General features: G+C 53.0%; 1 protein-coding gene across 4 annotated transcripts in view; it reads right to left on the reverse strand.

Moving 5' to 3' along the window:
• The window catches only part of DPP6 (dipeptidyl peptidase like 6), an 841,237-nt gene that overhangs the window by 424,153 nt on the left and 393,905 nt on the right, over positions 1-23,179 (reverse strand). Inside the window, exon 1 of one of the 4 annotated variants that reach the window (XM_082692924.1) lies at positions 6,769-7,189. The exons of the other annotated variants lie outside the window; for them this stretch is intronic. Within the exon in view, the coding sequence (XP_082549050.1) occupies positions 6,769-6,825 (57 nt within the window). The 5' untranslated portion in view covers positions 6,826-7,189. Of the gene's footprint in view, positions 1-6,768; positions 7,190-23,179 lie in introns of those variants that run through there. 4 annotated transcript variants of the gene reach the window in all.

Raw genomic sequence — 23,179 nt, forward strand, 5'->3', positions numbered from 1 at the left:
AGGCTATTAACATTTAAAACATAAAAAATGTCTCCCATTTAGAGACCAGGTTTAGGAGAGGTAGGGAGGGTCGCAATTCTCAAATTCCCTGAGTAAACTCTGTGTCGATCCCAAATATTCTAACACGGAGACTAAAACTCGCCTCTTCAAAATAGAGAAGCAAATTCTTTCGTTAATTTTAAAAACACACGTCACCACTCAAGGGGAGCTCTGCTGCATGTTAATCTCTCAAGAGAGAATCAAGGGACTCCATTTCAAGTTCTTGGTGGTGATGTCCCTCTTGCCGTGGGTAACCTATTTAAAAGGTTGGATCTACCCTTCCCAGAGCATAAATTCCTATGATATTCAAGAGGAATTCTCGGAGCCAGTCAGAACACAGACTTTGAGTTTTAAAATGTTTTGAAAGAGCTCTGTTCCCGTCACCAGTTTCCCCATTTTATTCAGCAGATTATGCTGGTGTCTTTTGGTGCTTCTCCCACTCCACACTCACAGGCGCGCCCACGGACGTTTTTTAGAAGCCTCTGTTCTCATGCACTTTCAGATGGAGGAAAGCAGTTTTTCCTGAGTTCTGGCAGAGGAAGTTATATCTCTTAAAACATTGATCAGAAATGAGTAAGGAGATAATATATAAACTGTCATGGAAAATTCTAGTATCAAGACTTGAGTATATCACTAACATGTTTTGTAACGCCGCCGGTGGGGGGCTGCCTCCCGGATCCTGCGCCATCCAAGCCACCACTGTTAAAAATCAGTGGACTCCCTATCAAGGTTGGCCCGCAGCACTGACTTAATATCTGTGCTCACGGCCATTTTTCCTGAGAAGGGATTGCTGCAAATTTCTACTCCATTACTGCAAAATCCTCCCGGAACTGGAAGCCAAAAGCAGCAACAGTATCTGTTATTTGCGATTTGAGTGATACAAGTCCAGGTCTACCATGAATGCAGAAATAAGAGGTACTCACTGGACGGGCACAAGCTATCAGGGACTTCTGGGGCGCAGAGACCATCTTCACAATGACCTCTACTTAATTGGTCACTAAGGACTGTGAATAAATACCTTATTTTTTTCTTCTTTTGGCTGTGCTATAACTCTGAACCCGAGATCCCAACCATGGACAGCTCTGCTGGGTTTCATCACCAACAGCTGTGGGTCGAGTTTCAGTTGATCTCAAGGTGGGCAGTGCGTTACAGAGATGACCTTAAACGTATTGTAGGGCTTGGCTGGTCTCTGGCATTTAGCAAGGTCAAGGCAGAGGAGCACACGTGAAGGTTGGGGCAGACTCAATTCTGATTACGTAATGGACGGTTACAGGGACTTGCGGCGATCGGAGGCACACCTGGACAAGGCGTGAGGAGTCCTAAAAAGTGAACCACAGCTGGAGGGAGAAAGAGGACAGAGAACCAACTTTCTGTAGCAGATCACTTTATGGCACGAGAATGTCAGCCTCTTGCAGAATTACATTACTCCACCCCGGTGATGTGGTTCCCACTCCTACGCTTTGAGGCCCCCAGGTAACCGGACCTGGAGCCTGAAATAACATTTTAGCTCGTTTCGGTTTTCCAAACCATAACTGAAACGAGAGTACACAACGGCCGTGCCGTATCTTTTTAAAGCAAGGGATTCACACAACCATCGATCTCTACACACTAACAGGGCCCTGCTTCCTCCCCGAACTAGAATCTTTTCCTCAACTTTCAGAATTCTAGATGAGCAGCCTCGTTCAGCCCTTTCCCATGTAAGTGGGTGGACGATGTCCACTGCAAAATCCAGTCAATTAATGCCAAACCCAGACGTGACTCATTTCCATAAAGGATAATAATGCTGTAATTCCTGATGAGGCAGAAACATGGTGGCTGTTTGTCACTGTACATGAAGAGCATTTTTGCAGCCGTGCTGGTGAAAGTTAATGGGAAGCATCCTCCATCCTTCAAAGTCTCCCAGGTTTTCTTTGTGGAGCATTTGAAGGTCTTGGGCAAGCTTTCCAGGGTAGCTCCAGTACTGAAAGTGAGGGGGCAGGATTACGTCCAGTGTAACATCAGGAAACCATAATAAAATGTGTTTGATATCAGAGAAAGCATTTTTCAGAAAGGAAAGTCAGCTGCTTTCCATTTGTTTTGAGTTTGGGTGTTGCATACAGCCAACCTGGGATTGTCTGGGTTTTCACTTAGCCTCCCGAGTGACACTTGTTTATTGACTTCTTTTCGTCGAGCACATAACTTGCAACCGGAAGGTGGGAACTACTTGTAGACACCAGAGCACAGTAGATTATGGCTCCAAGCCAGCTGCTTGCTTCAGTGCATGTTGTGCTCTCTGGTGATGAGACTAAGTGTTCCTCCTCTAAGAGCACCACACCAGCCACCCTCTTCCTTCTGCGCAAAGACGCGGCTGCTCCCCACCCCTGCACCCCCATCCTCTCCCTGGCCACTTCCTCTCCTCACCAGAACCCACCTGGAGATTCCAGGCACGCACACCTTGTTCTGCTCATGCTCTCCCTAGGGTGCCCGACTTCCGAGTTCTTCCTTTCATACATGGACCGATTTGGCAGCCAGAATGTTTCTCTTTCTTCAGAGTCCTTGATGTACTTCTACACAATCTTAAACACCTATTGTTCTGACTCTTATCCTGTTCCTTCAGGGCTCATTTTTATCCAGAGAGGCTTAAGTAACTTAGACAATGAGCAGAACAGAATTTAATGTACACTGGTTTGAATACTGCATCCATTGTCACTTTTTTGAGTTGAGGAAGGACCACCTCAGAAAGAAGTCCTGTTTGCCCTTCTTAATACTGAATCTTGTTTTTCTTGGTTTCCTTTGGCTACTATTATTTGGCTTTGGCTACTATCATTTTTTTAATACCACATTTACCTTCACCATTTGACTTTCCCTGTAATGTACTTTCATAAAAAATTTAACTCTCCTGATGGTCAAAGCCAGCTCCTCTGTTTCAGTATCTAATTTTACTATGAGAGAAGCAACAGTATCTAATGCAAAGAGCACTGGGCAAAAGATATCCGAAGTCCCACTCCTGGGCCATCATCACCTGTCTGTTCCTGGGAAGGTCTGTCCTCTCTCAGAATTCCAAGCTCCATGCATTTTCATGTCCGCTTTACAAAATATGCTGTTTATAAGAATTTCATTCACTTTAGAAAACTCTTTGCAATGGCATTATAATCACAAAGATCCAGATAAATAATTGGCCTCTCAATCAACACTGGATCCTGGGGTTCCTGATTTAATAGGAGAATAGACACATCAGCACTCTACATATATGGGTTTGTGCAGCTCGGAGAAGAGTGAAAAACAACAACAAATAGCTCTCACACACAAAGCGCTATCAGAAAACCAGCTTCCAGGGAAGGGTCCAGAAGCTCCCCAAGATAACACAGAGTATCTCCATACAAAAGGAGATGTTCTGGAGATCTCTGAAGGAAAGTCAGGTTCTCAATGATCTGTGAGATTCCTAAGCCTAACAGGTGGACCTGGTCATGGGGTGCACTTGTGAGGTCTTTTCCAAGTCTGACTTTGTGATGCAAGAGGCCAGCTTGTGTGTACAACGTGCACATGCTCGTGCATACACATCCACACACGTTACAGATCTAGAATCTACCACTGAAGACTCATTTTGCACAATATTTGAGCAAAAATGTATCCTGGCTCACTGGAGGCATGGAGGATTAGTCCTTCTGTCTTGTCTTACTCGCAGCAGTATTACTGATCACTGCTTTTCAATTTTAAGTCATTTGAAATAAGGATGGTAGATTTTAAAATAAATTTGTGCTTTTACTTAGGGGAAAAAAATCCTTAATTTGGTTCTCTAAGGAAGGATTTAGTTCATTTGAGAAAATAAAATAAATTTTAACCAAATCAGCTTCAGCTTTTTCTACTTCCCCTGCTAAGCTTCACTCTGGACACGCTGCTGAGACGAAGGGCTTGGCCAGTGTGGACCTGCTGTTTAGTGGGGAGCCTCGACCATCCGACTGGCCTCAGAGCCAAAGGATGAGTTCACTTCATTCAGCTTAAAGGATATTTTGTTTCCAAACATCCCTGGACTGTTCATACTTCATTTAAAAATAAGTTTTGGCATATCTGAAGGGAAAGGGAAATGGTCTTCCAAAAGTTCATTCTCCATTTTAGTCCAATGTGTTTATACAGCATCTTAAAAAATCCATATATTCTCCTATTTTTAGTACATATTTTAACCAAAAAATGGGGAAAAATCAGCAATCTCTGACTAATAGGTAAAATCATTGGATTTTATAGTTTTCCTAGATTTGTTTTTTGTTAATTTGCAGTAATCCTCAGCATACAAACGTTATTTCCAGCTGCTACCCAGCTTCTGACTCCCAAGGTAGGTTAGAAACTGTACCATGCCTCTGTTAGTTTGCTAAGAACTGTCAGTCTACTGCAATAACCAAGTAAATTTTCAAGAGTGTTGGATATAAGTATTGAGCCACAGAAAATCCAAATCCTCAGATTAATGCCTCCCAATGTAAGATATAAGGTGTCACCGTCGCAAACTCCATCAGTATAATGAAATGATCCCTAATCCAAAAACCAAACCAAACCACAAACCAGCATCTCTTTCTCCTTCTCTCTCTGTCTTAAACAAAATGCTGGAGCATATCCCTCTGCCCTGGCCTCCCTATAAACCCCCACCCAGCTGGGGATGGGACTGTGCTCACAGCTCCACTAGCAACAAGGACGAAATGCGATCAAGAATGGGAGGGCTTATTGAGAGCTCTGCCGTCTAAGCCCACGGAGCTGAGCTTAAATGTCTTTAAAAATTGATAAGCAGCGAAGGAAAAGGAAATAGTCTTCAATAGTCCCCTAAAGGTGCATTAAATTGAGACATGAGACCTCCGCGCTCCATCCCGTTGCTTCTCCTGCCCTGGTCCTGCTGTTGACCCTCACTGTGTTCTGCTTCACAGGGGGGCCACTATGTCCTTCTCAGGGTCAAGAAGATGCCTGAGAATGGGAAGACAGCCTCCTGACTCCTCCCTGCACCCACAGCCGCCTCTGTCCTCCGCGCTCTGCCCGTCCACATCAGCCACAATGGCCCCAGGGGCAAGGATGGGAGGTTTCCAAAATCAAACAAGACCCTACATGCCCTCTAAAACCCACACCCTAATTATTTCCACGCTCCTGACATGTAGAGGGAAACAAGAGTAAAGTTACACGGGAGTCCTGGGCCTTCTTCCACATAATAGAGATCAGGCTTCTCAGTGCCCGCCTTTGGGCTCAGACCTATGAACAGCAGGTGCTTTCTCCATAATTATGAGCACTGTCCCATGGTCAGAAATGCTCCCTGAGTCCCTGCTGCCGTGAGCCTGCAAGCCTAGGGCACATTCGCTTTAGACCCAGTGAGCAGAAGAACTGTAATAAAAGGAAGCCCACTTAGTCACAGGACGCTAATTTAGGGTGGACATGTTTCTTTCTTGAACAAATAATCTGTAGAATTTTTTCAAAGGAGGAGGGGTAGTTGGCCTGTTGTGAACCTCTTGGTGTTCACGCAACAGTGAGCTCTCCCACCGAGAAGAAGGATTCTAGACTTCTCTATTTATAAAATCTACTTCCCAGAAGAAATGAAAATTGTATATGAGCTCCTCAGATGATGGTAATGATGATGATACTATTAAAGTGGGCTCTCTTTGTTTAATAAAAAAATGGGCTTTGGGGGAATGACCCCCAAGATGTACCTCCCACTAAATACAGATCCAAAGTTGTCTTCATACTGTCTCTGCAGAGTTGGCTACAAGACTATCACACACTGTCCCCAAAGAGGCTCTTGGTTTTCCTGAACTCGAGTGGCCCCAATCTTGGCCCCAATCCTAGCAAGCGGGACCTGACAGCACCCCTAAAATAAATCAGGGAAATCAGCTTCTGCTGTTGATCTACCAGGCTTGAACTAACTGCTCTGGGAATCTGCTGGTGTCTCCCAGGATCTATTTTAATGATCTGCTCTAGGAGAAGCAAGCAGTGATTAAAAGATAAGAATCCTCACAATCTTTGAGACGGGAATTAGGATATCTACAGGAGTGCTCAAACCCGGCTTGCTGGTTCCCCTTCATTTCTGAGACTCAGGCTCCCAGCCTCTGCAGATGGCAGGCCCGAGTGGCCTGGTGAGCGGAGATGGAGCCCTCCTGGCCATCCTTGGCCAGCCCTGAAAGCCCTGCTACTTCTCAGCTGGGGCAAGGGGCTCTCACGGGGTCCTAGCTGTGCAGTTTTCCTGGCACTGAGAGTCGTCCCTCTCGAGAGGCCCAGGATGAACAGCAATCTGTCCACCCTGCAGAAATACTTGAGCAGAGGAGGAAAAGGGACACAGGTATCACAAGAAAAGTCCTTTAAACACAGCTCCTATGTCCTCTCTGGACTTGTGTTAGAACCAGATCAAAGTCCTGTTGGAGGGTCAAGTACAGGGAAATTTGGGGCGGGGCTACCCACCTCTTCCCGCCCCCCAAATTACAAAGTAGTTGGAAACCTTCACAACAGCTGTGCGGAGGAGAGAGGCCTTGGTGGAAGGGTCCCCTCGCACCAAGTTTCCTTGCCCCCCGCGCCCCTGCGTGACCGGCAGGCCGGGCGTCTTGCAGAAATAGAAGTCCGGAGGGAGGCAGGCCGACCCCAGCAGCGCTCGCCCAGCGCCTGGTTCTCCTCCAGCTTCGGGGCTCAGGGGAAGGCAGTCACGGCCAATGCAAAACCGCTCGGGAGACACATCCCCCGCCCCCGCTCCCGCACACGCACACGCACACGCACCCCGGAAAGCAGCGTTACCTGCTCCTGCTGCTGCACGGATTTCCCCGAAGCATTAGGCTCCTTGGCCGTAGTCATGGTCCCCGGCCCCGGGCGCGCGGCGGCACGGGGGCAGGTGCGGTGTGACGGCGAGTTCCGAGCCACCGGAGTCCAGTCGGCGGGGAGGGGTGCGATTCAGTCCATACTTCGGAAATCACACGGCTATTTCGGGGAGGGTGGGGGAGGGAGCGTGGGTGGACCAGCCTAGTTTTCTCTCCAAATGCGAGGAGCGGAGAGCGGATCCGAACAGGGGAGAGGCTGCGGCTTGGCGGGGCTTCTCCAATTAGCAACAGCCTCCGCAATCGCCACAGAAACAATGGTAACTGCTTAGCAACCGGCAAGTGGCGGCGCGGTGCAGGAAGGGGACCCGAGCGACGCGCGCCGCTCCCGCCCGCCGCCCGCCGCCCGCCGCCCGCCTCCCGCGGCGCACGGCGCATGCTCGGGCCGGCTCGGCTGAGGAGGGGGCGCGGGGGGGGGGGCGGCGAGGAGGGAGCTGGGGGGAGGGGCCGGAGAGGGGGTGCCGGGGAGGAGCGGCGCGGGGAGGCCGGAGAGGGGGTGCCGGGGAGGAGCGGCGCGGGGAGGCCGGAGAGGGGCGGCGGGGCCGGGGTAACTGGGAGAGGGGGCGGCGGAGGGCACCTGGCGGGGACCCGGGCGGAGGCGCGGCCACAGGCCGGCGGACCGTCGCCGCCCCGGCTGCCCAGCCTGGGGGGCCTGAGCCGGTGCCCCCCACCACGTGCTCGCCCGCGGGTCACACCCGGACGCGGGAGGGGGGCGCTCAGGGGACGCGCGCAGATGGTCTTTGTTTCTCCCTTCTGCCAAGTAAGTGCCCCATGCGAAGGCAGCCGGGCAGCGGGTCGGGGCCCCCGGGAAGGGCATCTCTTCTGCCTGCTGGTGGGTTTTGCAGGGATGCTAGATGTGGAATTCTCGGCATTTTTTTCCCCCTTAAAATTCCGAAAACTTACTGCTTCCTCTTTCTACTCAAAGAATCTCCTGTTTCTCTTTGAAAGATCAACCAGAACCTCAAGGGTGTCTGTCGGTTAAAAGGGGAAAAAAAAAAAAGGAAAACAGCATCTAGGGTGACCTTATAGGAGCCAGGCTCCCTGCTGAGTCCGGAGCTCAAGGAGACAGCAGGACAGAGAGGCCAGTCCCCTGGCCCCTGCCTGGTCTCCTGGCCACCTTGCACTGCCCGTGGGCCCTGCTGGGCCTCCCTGCCCCTACCCCTGCGGGCACACCAGCTGGCTGGTAGAGGAGAAATGCCGTGTGGGCCGAGCTGACTGGCTCTGGGTAAAACACGGGTAGCCACTAGATTACAGGTGGGAATGTCTCTCGCGGCCTTACAGATGGGCAGACCAACCCAGCGCCCAGAGGCCTTCTGCTGCCCCTGTGCGTGAACAGTGCCCTCTGCAAACACTCCTCTTAGTCGTCCTGGTCTAGTTCTTCTACTGTATCCCAAAGGCCTCCCAGGCCACAGGCATTCCCTGGCCCGGGGGAGCATCCCCGCCCCTGCACTCAGCGCTAGGAAGTATCCTCAGTAACAAAGTCGCCACCAGGAAAGACGAAGTAGATACATTTCCACGCAAAAGCTGTCCAATAGCCGACTTCTTATTCGTTCCTTCCCGGCACCCCTGGCCCTCAGTCATTTCTCAAAACAAACACACTTGCAAAAGCCGCCGCATCAGATCCTTCTTTGGAGGTGACTGATGAACCCAGATCATGGCAGAGCTGCCTGGTCCCCTCTGCCACGGCCTGAACCCGATTCTGGTCTAAGATTCTAAGACACCAGGACAGGCACCTTCGAGGGTGCAAGGTTTGCCTAAGAATCCAAAAGGAAAACCCCATGTAAACTCCTGTCACACAGTAAGGATTTGGGGATTTGCTTGGGGTTTTGTTGCTTTTGTTTCAACTTCCCTATAGGACAGTGTGTTCCCAGTCCTTGTCTAACTCCTCTTTGTGGCCTCACAACCCAGGGTCTGCGCACAAGTTACCATCTGTGTTGGTTTCAAGGAGTGTGCCAAGCCAAGCAGACTCTCAGGGGAGGTCTTCACAGAGCTACAGCCTCCTGCGTGGAGGGGGTCTTCACCCCAAGTCACATCTCTGGCCTCAGGAGGCCACTGCGGTGTCATAAGGCAGGCAAGCAAACCTGCCCACAGACGCCAGCAGCAAAGACTCAGCTAGAAGGGCTGAGCAGCCATCCCACCCCCCCAACCCCCCGTCCATGGACCACAGTGACCCCAGTGGCAGGGGGGGCGGGGGGGGGCGGGGCAGGAGGCACCTGGTGATAAGTGAAGTGAGTGGCCACACCTGGACCTAGTGGTCTCGGCTGCAAAATACCTTTTTTGGTATTCCTGAGAATCTCTGCGCTTGTTCTCCAGAGCTTCCACTTGAACGAAACTCCAGAGGGGGCGGGGGGCAGGGGTCAAATCTTAACCCACCATCTGTTAGCATCTCTGAAAGGATCCACTGCTAACCCCAGAGGCCAGGAGCACCACCCCACATGGACATCCAAGGACAGGGACCACAGCAGGGAAGGAGAAGGGAAGGGATCTCGGGGCCGCCTCCCCCTCTCGGCTTCTGGGGCCGGGGGTTTAACCCAGGGAGAGTGAGTCGTAGGCTGGGGGTACTCGGGTGTGTGGTGGGGAACGACATGAACCTCCCCACCCCGGTGCTTCTGTTTCTTTATTTCTCAGGAAAAATTTTTACCTATTATTTCACATCTATGATGAATACGATGTAAGTAAAGTTCTCCCGCACCTGCAAGATGGTACCTGGTCCTTCAAAGGAGGCTCCCACTGGCCTCACATTATGAGATCACCGAGTGCTTGCCTGAGCAGCTCCCTCCCAGCCACACACCCCTATTTGTCACCTCTGGTTTTGGGAGCCGCAGGGTGGAAAAGTCGGAGCATCACAGGTCAAGGGCAAGGCCAGACTATGCCATTCAGAACCTTTTGGTGCAATTTTCTGGCACCAAGTCCCTGGGCAGCTGACTTTTCTGCGTACTTGACCTTACGGCCTTCGGGGAGAAAGGGCGGGCTCTCCTGCCAAACGCAACAACACGGTGAGGCCGGCGGACAGGAGAAACCACACCTGGTTCCGCTTAGACGAGGAACCGAGGACAGTCCAACGGCTGGAAGCAGAGAGCAGGACAGCGGTTGCTTGGCCTGCGCCGAGGTGGAAGCAGGGACGTGCTGTGTACAAAATGCCTGTTCCGGACCATGGCCAAGTCCTGCAGAGAACAGCACCGGGCCGCCCACTCCGTCTGTTCCCAGGGTGGATCGCATGTTAAATGTTCTGATCACAAGAAAGCAAGGGTGGCCTCTTGTCAATATTTGAGAATGAATCATCGTCCCTCCAGAGGCCGAACAGCGTGTTGATGGTCATCCTCCGGCTCGATGTGGTGAGCGTCCCTCGGAACCCAGAGCCCATGTCCAGGGAATGGAGGACTCGATTTTCCTGCATCAGCAATCTCGTCTCAAACTCCACGGTCAGAGGAAAGGCCAACAACAAGCTGGTACAGGGTTTGGTTCTCCACCCCCCCCAACCCATGGCAGTGTAGACAAAAAAAAAAAGTTACAGATAAATGTCTGGAAAGCATCATCTGTAAATACTATGGTTTCCAAATTCCAGAGACTCTGGGAACTACAACTCAGAAAAGTCCAGGGTGACTCCAGCAGGAACAGGAGTGCCCCAAAGGCACACCCCCCCATTCCTTCCCGATGTCACACGTATTTATTAGCAAAGGGACCGTGCTTACCTGCCCCCATAACAATGACAAGAGCAGCTCCCTGGGGTCGTGCTAAGAGCTGCGCACCCGACCCCCAGCAGCTCTGTGAGGCTCCACCGCTAGTGCTCCCATGACACAAGGAAACTGGTATTCAGAGAATTTAAATCTGAACCCCTTGGCTACCCAGAGACTAGGTAGCCAAACCAGGATGTCAGCCTGGCAATTCAGGCCTGGGGCCACCGAATGCCTGCAGAGTAGAATACAGAAAGCATTTGCACAGTCCATGTGCCAGGAATTTCACACACTGAGAATTTCAGACACCTCATCTTCCCCCTTAAAATCTCCTCAGTGCCGGTGGTGTTGGTTGGCTCGGGCAGCAACAGGGTTCCACGGACGGAGGACCTCCAGGGCTGGACCTGTTCTCACAGCTCCGTCCAAGGTCAAGGTGTTGGTTCCTCCTGAAGCCTCTCCTTGGCTTGTGGACGGCCCTTGGGCCCGTGTCCTCGCTCGTCAGCCCTCTGCGTGCGTCTGTGTCCAAATCTCCTCTTCTTCTAAGGACACCAGCCAGACTGGCTTAAGCCCCCTCCCCCAGTGACCCCAGTTTACCTCACCTCTTTAAAGACCCCATCTCCAAATACAGTCATGTTCTGAGCTCCTGCCTATTTGGGAGGGGTCCACAGACGGACGGGGGCGCACGGTTATCCCGTGTACTGTTAGCCCCCTTGTACTTATGAAGAAAGCAGGCTTAAAATGGCGATTAAGTTCCTCCAAAATCATAGTCAGTGGTAAGTGGCGGAGTGGGCATTTAGATCCACTGGTGTGATCAAAGCCCTGCTACACACACACACACGCACGCGCACACACTTACACGCACGTGCGCGCACACACACACACACACACACACACACACAGACACACACACTGCCTGAGCTTCATTGAACACCTGCCGAGGGCCTGGGCAGGCTTCTACTCCCTAAACTGTCCGAAGGAGAGTAAGGCTCTTGCCGACCCCAGCAGAGCCCCGCCCCCGCTGGCAGCTAAGACGCCCTGGCTCAGGCCTTTACTCGGGTGACTCCCTCCCTCTCGTGTCTAGGAACGGTCCCACTTGACGCAGCACACGTGTGTCCAAGCAGCGTCCCAGCTTCTGGAAGGCGAGAGCTCCTGGGCCAAGGGGGCAGGACGAGGAGGATCTACAAGCTGACGCACCTTCGTTCTGCAGCCGAGTACTTCTAGGGAGCGAAATGCCCGGAGCGAAATGCCAGGCCCTGATTCCCGACCAAGCCAGTTCCTCCCTGGCACTAGGGCCCAGGCAGCCGGAGCCTCACAGAGCACAAGGCAGGTGTGCCTGCCAGTGGGCAGCCGCTTGTCCTGCCGTGTTACCCCCTCCCATTCCCGTCCGCACTGTGGCCGGTGCTGTTAGAATCTCTCAGCTCTGCCGTCAGCCCCACTGAATGGACCTGAGGTGGATCGGGTCTTTGCAGGTGCATCTGGAGAGAGTTTCTTGTGGGCATGCTGATGGACGCTTGCTCCACTCCCTGCTCCAGAGGCGCCCGACTAGGGCACCAGCACAGGCCTGTGTCGTGCACAGCTCCATGCCATCTCCCACTCCTCTGAGGTCGGCTCACCTTGCCCCAGAAGCCCTGCAGCTAAAACAGCTTTGCCTCAAGACCCACCCGATCTGCAAGGCTTCACCGAGTCCTTACCACGTGTGCACAGCAAAAGCACCCACAGAAACACGAACACAGCCTGACCCGCTGCTGCAAGGGGGGGATTGGAATATCTTTCTGGTGGAATCTATGAAGATTCTGAGTTTTTCAGCATCAACCACCTGCAAGAGGAACTAACTTACAACTCCCTGTAAACAGGAAATGGGGGCGCCAAGGTAGGGTTCCCTGGAGAGACAAGCGGAGATCCAAAGAAGCAATTTAAAGATAAATAAATAGAAAGAAAGCACTGAGCCTTACCAAGGGGGAGGAGAATGTGGACAAGTTTCCTGAAGACTGGGTTTCTATATTATTTATATACTAAGGATTTGGCTCACTCCATTATATAGGAGCTTGCAAATCTAAAGTGTGAAGAGCAGACCAGGAGGCTAGAAACTCAGGGAACAGCTGAGGTTGCAGCTTGGCTCAAAGGCCAACTGAGGGTAGATTTCCCTCTTTCTCCGGGAAGATCTTTTTCTTAATGACTTCAACTGATTGGGTGAGCCCCACCTACATCAAGGAGGGTAATCTGCTTTATTCAAAGTCTACTGCTTTAAATGTTAATCACATTCAGGAAATCAAAACTAAAACCAAAACCACCACCATCACCACCACAACAACTTTCCACAGCACTCTCTAGTTCAGTCAAAAATTGGGTTGAATGGCCCAGCCAAGTTGGCACATAAAATTATGATGACAGGCTCTAAGAAGAAGTGACTGGTGGCAGCATTTTAGTGTTCTTCATTTCCTCCCCTTCTCCTCCCCCCCTGCCCCATCTTTCTCCCTGGGATGCTTGCCCCCATTTTCAGCCATGAGACCAAAGCCATTCATGGGACGCAGCCTTGGGAAGGCACTTCAGACCTGAGCACCTTGTGAGGAGTTTGGTAGTACCCCCAGATCGTTACCTCTAAAGTATATATATGGGAAAGAAAACTAAACTTCTCTCTTGTCTAAGTCACTGTGATGTTAGGTGTTATGAACTCACGTTAACACAGTGGAGAGACCACTTCTGTCTTGTCTTTGTATTACTCCTGAGAGTTGAACGGAGCGCCCCCCACAGCGAGAGCGGAGAGAAGGCGGAAGGAGCAGGAGCTGGTCTGTTGCATTACACCTGCGGGATTCATATTCATTCTCCGTGTAGCAAACGCGTGAGCATTAAATCAGGGCCCGCACACTGCGGCCCATGGGCCAAATCCGATCTACTTCCTGGATTTTAAATAAAGTTTTATTGGAATGCGGCTGTCCCAACTCACTCACATACCATCTAACAGGTGCTCTGCGTGACAGTGACAGACGTGACACCATGACAGTGACCATGTGGCCTGTAGGTATAATATTTACTATCTGGTCCTCTGCAGAAACAGTTTGCTGCTCCCTGGCCTGGAGGTGTCTTATATGCCAAATACAGGTATGTCCATTCATTCGGAATCCAAAATGCAATAGAAAAAAAAAAAAAAACCCTTCCAAAATCAAAGTCGAGCACCTCCCCAACCCCCCAAACCCAAAGACAACAGAGAAGTCTAATCTGATTCACCGTCAGCCTCAGCTCACCTCCTGCCATGCCCGTCAGAGTCCCTCCTCCATACAGGAGAGGCACACTGTCCCCCCACACCCGTGAGCACATCCGACAGCATCCTCTCCAAATCCACGACAGTTTCACGGGATGGGGCACAGTGTCCCAGAAGCAGGAACTGCCTGTGGATTTGGGAGATACTGAGATCATTCAAACGGCCCAACCTCCAACACTTAGGGTAGGCATTCAAAAACATGTGTTTGAATGAATTAACGACGCAGAATATTCAAAGGAATTCAGATAAGCAGCATATTTGAGTGATTTTCAATTTTTTTCTCTGAAAGATGCTTGCCTTGCTGATCACAAACCTTTATAGATGAGGTAATGCTCATCAATCCTCCTGGGGACTAAGACCACAGGATGCTTGGCCAGAGTCACTGTCTCCAGCTGCCGTGGACGTCAAAGGCTGTGTTTACTGAGAAATTACTATGTGCTAGATGCTCTGTATGTAAGTCAGGACATCTGCTCTCATGGTCTCATCGCAGAGGGAAACTTGTAACAGATAAATGTCTTTTGGTCCTGCCTTAGGAAGTACAAGGAGACAGGTGTCGGGGGGAGTGGAGTTGTCCGTCTTTGTGCGAGGCTTAGCAGAACGCACTGGGTGCACGCCAGGCAATGGTAAGCAGTGATGAGAAGCGAGATAATGGGCACCCAGGGTAGCATGGATGGATGGTAAATACAGTGCTTAAGGCAAAAAAATAAGAAATATCCATATTTACACATATATACATATATATGTAAGAATATATTTACATAAATCTTACAAAACAGATACATGCATATATAAAGAAACTAAAACCCTTTAACAAATAAAAAATGCATTCCTACAAAATATGTGTTTTGCAAAAATACACACAAACTAAAAAGCTATTCATCGAATAAAATAGGCTATTTGCTGACGGCGGGGTGGGAAAAGAGAATACGTGACCAGCCCAGTTAGGGAGAAGAAAGGGAAGAAGGGAGAGAGACAGGCGGAGAGGAAGCATAGGGAAAAGGAGAAGAAGGAAGAAGGGTGGGGGGAGTTTGCTTGACCCGTGGCTCAGCCTGTGCCGTGACGTCCAGCTCTGCCCGCTCCATTCCACACCTGTGGATCAGCTGGAGAAGGTCCAAGCAACGTGCACGGGAGTACACAACCGCCCGTACCATCTTCTGGAAACCTCCTGGATACTGGAGAACTACTGCCTTAGTTCTTCATTGGCAGAGGAGGAAACCGGCTCTGAGAGAGAGACCGCTTGTTCAAGGTCACGTCGGCTGTGGTCTGAGGAAGGTGAACCGACCCCAGAGTCAACCCTCTGCTCCAGGCGGGAGCCCCACACTCTCGAAACCAGGTATCCCCAAAGTTCCGAGCCAGCCAGAAGACTCTCCACTGTGAGTCCAGGTAGATGTTCCCAGGCTCGTAATGAAATTCGTGGATATAACGCAAAGGGGCTTTTAAACCAATTCCCCTTTATACTCACATCCTGGCTTTTGTTTATTTCCTTTTTTATATTTAAATGCATATAATTTATTTATTATGTATCATGTTGTTCTCTAAGTACCTTCAACACATAGGCTCCGTTTTTCTCGAAGATGGCATTTCTCCTTTTTCCTTTTGCACCCAACTTTTAGGTGGCAGCCAGCCCCAACTCAACAAAGAACTCGCAATTTTGAAACTTTGCTTTAAACATTTCACGTTTCATCCCAGCGTAGCTTAATTTCATTCAGGTTGTCTTGCCTGTCACGTCTGCCCCCGAACCATCGCCCACCTTTGAACACGGCCCCAGAGCAAGGGTGCTCCCACAGCCTGCAGGTCGGCCCCACGTGCTAGTGGGTCACGGCTCAGCACGGCCGGCTCCTCTCCGGGCACCTCCTGCGCCGGGAAGGCCTTGTCAACCGAGTCTCGACAGGTGCCCTATTTATGGTTTCTAATGACCCCTGTTGAAATGCAGCCCTAGTCTGGAGCCAGTGGAGGAGCACACTTTCACGTTGTTTGGGGAACAGGCAACATTGTCCTCAGTGGTGTTTCAGGACAGAGACACCCGGCCCAGGCCCCGGGATAATCACATCCTCTCTGCTTTCCCTGGACCTCGGCTCACCTCCCCACCTTCTGGCCCGGGGCTGGTCATTTGAGGTCGGGAGGAAAGTGTCCCCCACCCCTACCCAATCTTTTAGTTCTCATGCTTCTTCCCTCCTCCCTCCTTCCTTCCTTCCAAATTTTATTTATGTATTTATTTGAGAGGGAGCAAGTGTGAACAGGGGGAGAGGCAGAGGCAGAGGGAGAGAGGGAGAGAGAGAATCTCAAACTGACTTCACGCTGAGCACAGAGCCTGACTCGAGCTCAGTCTCATGACCCTGAGACCACGACCGGGTCCAAAACCAAGAGTCGGTCACCCAAGTGACTGTGCCACCCAGGTACCCCATCATGCTTCATTTTTAACTCCAAATGAATAAATCAGCCAATTTATGGTTTCCAGAGAAGGCTCAGTCAATGAAATCCCTATCATCCTGCTTTGCAGAAACCTGTCCGCGTTGACTTTGGGGATACATGTAAATGACATTCAAAGGCCACACAGACTGGAGAGATATGAACAATGACAAGCTAAGACAGACGGTAGCTTCTCTGGGAAGGCGTCCTCAAAGCAAGGCCATGAACAAAGGAGAGTCAGGAAAACCAGGACCCAAACACTGGCACCGGCACCCCCCACCCCTCCCATCCTTACACGCCAAGCTCGAACGCCGCCTCCCACCTCCCCGGGGACTCGGTCCCCTGCCCAGCTGTCCTCCCAATCACACACTCAACGTCCCAGGTTTGTGAGACGCCCCTGTCCTCACACCCTGCCTGCTTCCCCAGCATCCCGGACCCCACCACAAGTCTCTCCAGGGGCGGGGCCAAGAGCAAGTGCTGCCATCAGCTAACGGAATGGCTTTGGGGGCAAAATGGTGGGTTCGCAAACCCAGGTCTATTCATCTGCTGGCTCGGTGCAAGATTCCGGCTGTTGAAAGGACGCAACAGTCGATGGCTGGCAGAATGCTGTCGGAACGGAATCAGACCAACTCTGAAGCCCGTGGACACCGAGTGCGGCCTCAACACACGCTTCCTCTCCTCGCCAGACCCGGAGCACCTTAAGGGCAAGTCCGCTCCCGTTGGTGCTCCCGGTGCCAGTCAGCGTGACTGAAATCAGGAGGACAAGACTCTCCCTCCACACGGCGCACGGAGAGAGGTCAGAGCGTGGTCACTCATGCCAGCCGCTCATTACTGACGCAGACGCGCACACGGAAGTGCGCAGGGTGCTGTGGCCCCGTGGGCACGACTGACATGGGGACACACGGGACAGGAGACATGCATGTGGGCCGCCCCGGGTGCACAGGCCAAACCCGTGGAAGGCGCACAGGACAGACTGACTGGCCGGAGGGATCCTCCCGCGTGCCGCTGAGACACCCGAGCTGCAGAACCTTCTAGAACGCGAGGCTCCGTGCCCGTCCCACCCCCATTCTGGCACCAGGCCAGGCACCTCCAGCCCCATCTCCTGGGTGAGAGCGGATGGAGGGCCCCACGCTTCACACACGGGGCCCATGGGGTCCCACCCGGCCGATGACCACCGTTCCAGGAGGAAGGACGCCAGGCAGAGCAGTGACCACAGAAGAGAGGAAGCTCCCGACCTTCAGAAATGGAAGAGGAGACCCATGATGGAGGTCCTTCCTCCTGTTCATCAGGTGGGCGCAAAGGGTTCCCTGAGCTGTAGATGTCTGTTGTAAGAGCTTCTTTGGCCAAAAATTAGAGCTTAGTGAAAGGCCTTCAGAATTAGGGCCCGGCCTCTGTGAGGGAGCACAGGCAGGACAACCCCCCAGCCTCCATCTCCTTCCCGGCTGCGAGGCAACCGCTCCTGGGACCACGTGTTCCAGCCCCCCCGGAGGGCAGCGCGCGCACCTTAGAGATGCCCACGAAGGCCTGGAAGGGGCGGGCTTGTTTGAGCCCCCAGGAATCTGCCAGAGAGAACGCGGTCCTTCCCTCCTTCCTGACGCACAGGCGGAGTCAGGGGCGTGAGAACCGTCTGCTCTCACGACCGCCCCCTTCTGCATGTCCCCCCGCCCAGTAAACCTGTGGACTAAGGTCTGGACTCTGCGGGGAGCGGGTGTGCAGCTGCCGGGGCCCCCCGTCAGGACCTGAGCCTGAACCGAGCTGTGTCAGCTCTGCGGAATGGCCTCTTCCTTATCCTGTCCCCAAGTGCCTTCTTGGTTTGGGGGCACTTTCCTGTCCTGTCCGCACCTCCTAAGGCTACGCAATCGTAACAAGGACGAGATCTCTGTGGCATCATAGATGTGGGACAGGATGGAAGTCCGACCGCCACCAGCCCCCACAAGAAACAGGAAAGACAACTCGCTGGCAAACGTGGAACAACCAAATGAAGACAAGAACCAGCCTTACAGGGAAAAGCAGCAAGATTTAGAGCATAAAATTAACTCGATCTATCGTCAGTTGTGTCCATCGGCATTTAGGGAGTAGAATGAAATTAAAAAACAAAACAAAACAAAAAAACGTAGCGCGAACTCTTGAAAGCGTATTATTACTTAAGGAGACGTTGGCCAAGTGAGGTCAGCTGCGAAACAGAAGAAACGGCTGCTCTGAGCTCTGTGAAAAGTCGAAACGGAAACTGTGGCTGTCGGCACGGCGGTTCCCTTCCCTCCCGACGTGCTTCCCTCTCTCTGCGGCTGCCCGGCGCCCTCGCTGCTCCAGAAGCGTCTGCAGGCCGGCCGCAGCGCAGCTCCCGGCAGCCTCAGGATCCGACACTCAGGAATTTCCCACTGGCCACACACCCACTCGCCACGACCCCAAATCAACCGAAGGGTCTTTACGCAACAGAAAAGAACCCCCCCCCACCCAGAACGAATTCGCTTTTATGACTGAGCAAGTGTCTTACAAAGATGCTGGGATGAGCGCCGGTGAGGGGAGACGGGCCTCGGACGGAGCCGGGTCCGCAGCCCAGACGCGAGACTGACCCTGCAACACGCCCGCGGACTTCTCGGAGCCCAACCCGAGGAGGAGGAGGGACAGAAAAGAACACAATTTACTCAGTAAGATTTGTGGGGGCCACAAAGTATCTAATTTTGATATATTTTCTTCATCAAGACTTCAGAATGACAATTATAGTTTTTGTTTGTTTGTTTTTAAAGATTTTTATTTGAGACAGAGAGAGAATGAGAGAGAGAGAAAGCATGAGAGGAGAGGGTCAGTGGGAGAAGCAGACTCCCTGCTGAGCAGAGAGCCCAATGCGGGACTCGATCCTGGGACTCCGGGATCACGACCTGAGCCGAAGGCAGACCCTTAACCAACTGAGCCACCCAGGTGCCCCACCATTATGTTTTTATCCTTCGTGGTTGGGATCGTTCATAAAACCGGAACGGATACAGTAGACATAAGACGACCTCCGTCACTACATGAGCTTCATGTGGATAATCTCTCAGCGGATCCCGTTAACACACCTGCCCTTCCAGAAGGACTCACTCGAAGAAATTCAGGACAAGAACTTATAGATTCAGGGATAGCTTTTCCTTTACCCTCCTTGGCAGCTTCTGGAAACCTCGCCCTCCAGATGGAGTATGGTCTTCCGGCGTGTCTGGAATTCTACTGACCCCATTCCAGAAAGGAATGGGGTTCTCGAAGGGGTCAGCGCTCACTGGTACTGGAGCAATAAGGACAGGGAAGGTTTTCCTTCCGCAGACAGGTTAGGTTCCAGGTGAGAACCCCTGAATGTCCATCACTAGGTTTATTCTGGGCAGGAGGCCCCTTGGAGTGTCCCTCTTGGGGTCAGGCAGGACATTGCATCACGGTGATGGGACCAGCGACTGCGGCCTTAACAGACGGCCAATCTCTGACTGACTTCCACAGAAGGGGGAGGGGGTCAGGCCAACCTGATTGCCCTTTCAGCACCCTGAACTCAGAAGAAGCCAGAGTCTGTTCCAGGTGAGTGGTCAGACCGACGCTGGAGGACAAGGGGGGTGAGCGGTGGGCCCAGCTGTAACCGGGCACCCGCCATGAAGCAGCTGGGACGGCCGGCTCGTGTAGGGAGCACGAAGAATGAGTGCGGGGGACGGCTGGCAGCAGGAAGGAAGGACGCAGGGCCTTACTGCTGGGAGCCGCTCGACCCTGGGGAGACCCTGGCTCATGGCGCTCTCCCAGCTCCAGTTTCTTTCTTTCTTTCCTTCTTTCTTTCTTTCTTTCTCTCTCTCTCTCTCTTTCTTTCTTTCTTATCTATCTATCTAACTATCTATTTATTTGACAGAGGTCACAAATAGGCAGAGAGGCAGGCAGAGAGAGAGGAGGAAGCAGGCTCCCCGCTGAGCAGAGAGCCCGATGCGGGACTCAATCCCAGGACCCTGGGATCATGACCTGAGCCGAAGGCAGAGGTTTAACCCACTGAGCCACCCAGGTGCCCCTAGATCCCATTTCTGGCACGGGAGGCGTGTATCCTTAAGTAATTAATTTCATCCAGCGATGACTTGAGTGTGACTTTACCACATCAAAGCAGCTCCGGACTGTGTTTTGGAATTTATCTAAACTCAGAGGCCTCCTTTGCTTGAGCGTTCGCTGGTCTGTGACCCAGCATGTGGCGGCAGTGAAGGGCGGGTCCCCACCCAGGCCTGAGGGTCCCAAGGTCAGTCTCCACCGCAGTGACCCTGTCATTCTGGGGGGCAGCGGAATTCATCCAAGAAGCTTTTGGGAAGATGATTGCAAACGGGTTCAGGTTCTCAAGCCCAGCTCTGTTCCCCACTTGCTGTGTTTTGACTCCACTCAAATGCAGGAGATTACCCCTAGATCCCTGGTTGGTGACCCTTTTTTCTTCATGTGGCCTCTCATTTAATTCCCATTCATTGAGCATCGACTACATCCTAGGTCCCACTTAGACACCAGGGAAGCAAACAGCACAACCCGTGGCTTTGAAGGAACCTGAGGCTCGTGAAGCCAGACAGAGAAACAGAGCATCCAGGGGGACGTGGAGGCAAGGGTGCTGAGCAGGGGCCGGGATCTGTGGTTCCGGGCACGGAGCGAGCGTGACAGCAGGGGCGGAAAGGCGTTGTTCGTCAAGAGGACAAACCGTCCTGCAGACGGCTGAGACTACGCAGCAGACGCCGTGAGCAGACCTGCGGCTGGCATGGCTTCTTTTCAGAGTGTGGGACCCCAAGGGGGACAGAGACACCAGGTTAGGAAGTTTCTGGAGTAGTCAAGCAAAACTCCCAAGTGCCTCAGTAAAACGATAGGGAGGGTAAAAAAGAAAACAAAAATTAAAATTGCAGACTTGAAGGAACACATTGACCAGCCAAGATGGGATCCGTGTTCTTTGACTAAACCTGGTGACGGGCCCAGCAGTGAATCCTCTGGAGGGCCTGGGGCGAGGGACTGTCCACGCTGCCCGCACCTGGCACTCACCTTCACCTGGCCCTCGTGCTTCTCCCTGGCACTGCACCGAGCCCATGTGGAACTTCCTAACGAGCGGCTCCGTAACGAGGGGAATAAATTACAACGATCACACCTCATTTATTTTTCACCACCCTCTCCTTCTGGTCATTCCACCGAGCCTGATTATCTCCTCCAACTATGACATTTCAACCCGAGGGCTCTCCTTGATTCCTTGTTTGGACGAACCTCATCAGTGTGGCTCATGGGGTAATCCTAGATCCGGGTTCAGGACATCGAGACTCTGTACCGCTCCAGACTGACTGTGGTGTTCCCCCCAAAAGGCCTATGTTAAACTCTAGCTCCAGGGGGATGGTGGTAGGAGGTAGAACCTTTGGGAGGTGATGAGGGCACGAGGGTGGATCCCCCTTGGTTGGGATCGGTGTCCTTACAAGAGAGACCCTGAGTGCTCCTGGGACCCTGGAATGGGGCTGTTGTGGGGCAAACATTAAGTACTTAAAACTTGGACGGCGGTTGTCCCTGGAGTTGAACAGAGAGATTCAACCTCCCTGGGTGCTGGTGCCGATCCACACAGGGTCCGCAAGCGGGAACAAGTCAGCTCCGCCTTCGGGCGCGACACTGTTACCCCCGCTCAGGGCCACACCGCACCCCTTCCCTAGTGCTCGGCATACAGCAGGTGCTCCCTGAATGCCTGTGGCCGGTGAAGAAATGAGAGGACTGAACTACCTCAGGGGCCCCAAGGGTCCATCTGAATTAGGCTGGTGGCCGCACGCCCCAGGGCTGGAGGCGTCGCTCGGATAGGAAGGACTCTGGGCTGGCTCGGTGGCCCTCACCTGCGGTGTCCCCACACTGAGCCTCTTCACGCTACTGCGGGGCGCTGGGAGCCAGAAAGCAGTGGTTTCTCGAGCCCCCAGGATGTTTTCCCCCGAAGAGGATGGCGCTGCTTGCCCATCCCCTAAGGCCTCCTGGCTGCGAGCTCTCTCTGCAAGAAGCTTCCTTCACCAGGGCCCATGGGCTCTCTTGCCGCTGCTCCTGTTTATTCTTTTGACAGATTTTGTTTATTCATTAGACAGCACGGGGAGAGAGCCCAGAGGGAGAAAGAGTCCCAAGCAGGTTCCACGTCCAGCACGGCGCCTGACGCGGGGTTCGATCCCACGGCCCTGAGATCGCGACCTGAGCCAACACCGCACTGTGGACGCTGCACCAACTGGGCCCTGACCCCGGGCACCCCACCCCCCGCTTCTGGTCAGCATCACCTTCTCACCTGAAGTGCCCTTTGCCATAACTCTGCAGTCCCTCCCCAACAGGCCGGTGCTCCGGATACATTGTAGCCGCCGGGCGTAATGGCGGAGAGCGGCCAACGGTAGTGTGTCCGCCTCGGAGGGGGAGCCCGGAGACAGCACCGCGACCGCAGACGCATCCTTCCTCCCCCCCCCCCCCCCCCCGTCCCCGCATCTCCGCTGCGTGTGGTCTTCCTCGCCCACAGCCCTCACCCCGTCCATGGAGGGCTTCATCCTGGGGCTAGAACTGCTTCTGTATGTCGTGACTCCCCCGGAGAACATAGCTGTCCCACGTCCTCATGTGTGGTGTCACTGCTGTCCACCCCTGAGCAGTGGTCGAGGCGTCAGTCCTCCCCCTGCTGCGAGGAATCCGTGAAGACGGCCGGTGCCCGGGGAGGACGTAGTCCCGGTCTGAGCGCACTCGGAGAGCCGGGAGCAGGGCACCGGCCGACCCTGATTCCTCCCCTGAGTCCTCCGGGTGCTGCCGTGGCAGCCCCCCCCACCCCCTGCCGTGGAAAAGCGGTGCCTGGTGCTCTGATGGGTGCTGTGCAGCTCCCACACGCCTTCCTCCGCCATGTGGGCTGGCGGCAGGCAGCCCCGGATCTCACATCTGCTCCAATTCCTTCCCCTCGCCCTGCGTTGACTTCCAAGGTCTCCGCTCGCCCAGCACCTCTCCTGGTCCTCCCTCCTCTCCAGGGAGAAGGTTCGAACCGTGGAACTCAA

The sequence above is a fragment of the Mustela nivalis genome, assembly GCF_964662115.1.
Source record: "Mustela nivalis genome assembly, chromosome: 12".
Taxonomy (NCBI): domain Eukaryota; kingdom Metazoa; phylum Chordata; class Mammalia; order Carnivora; family Mustelidae; genus Mustela; species Mustela nivalis.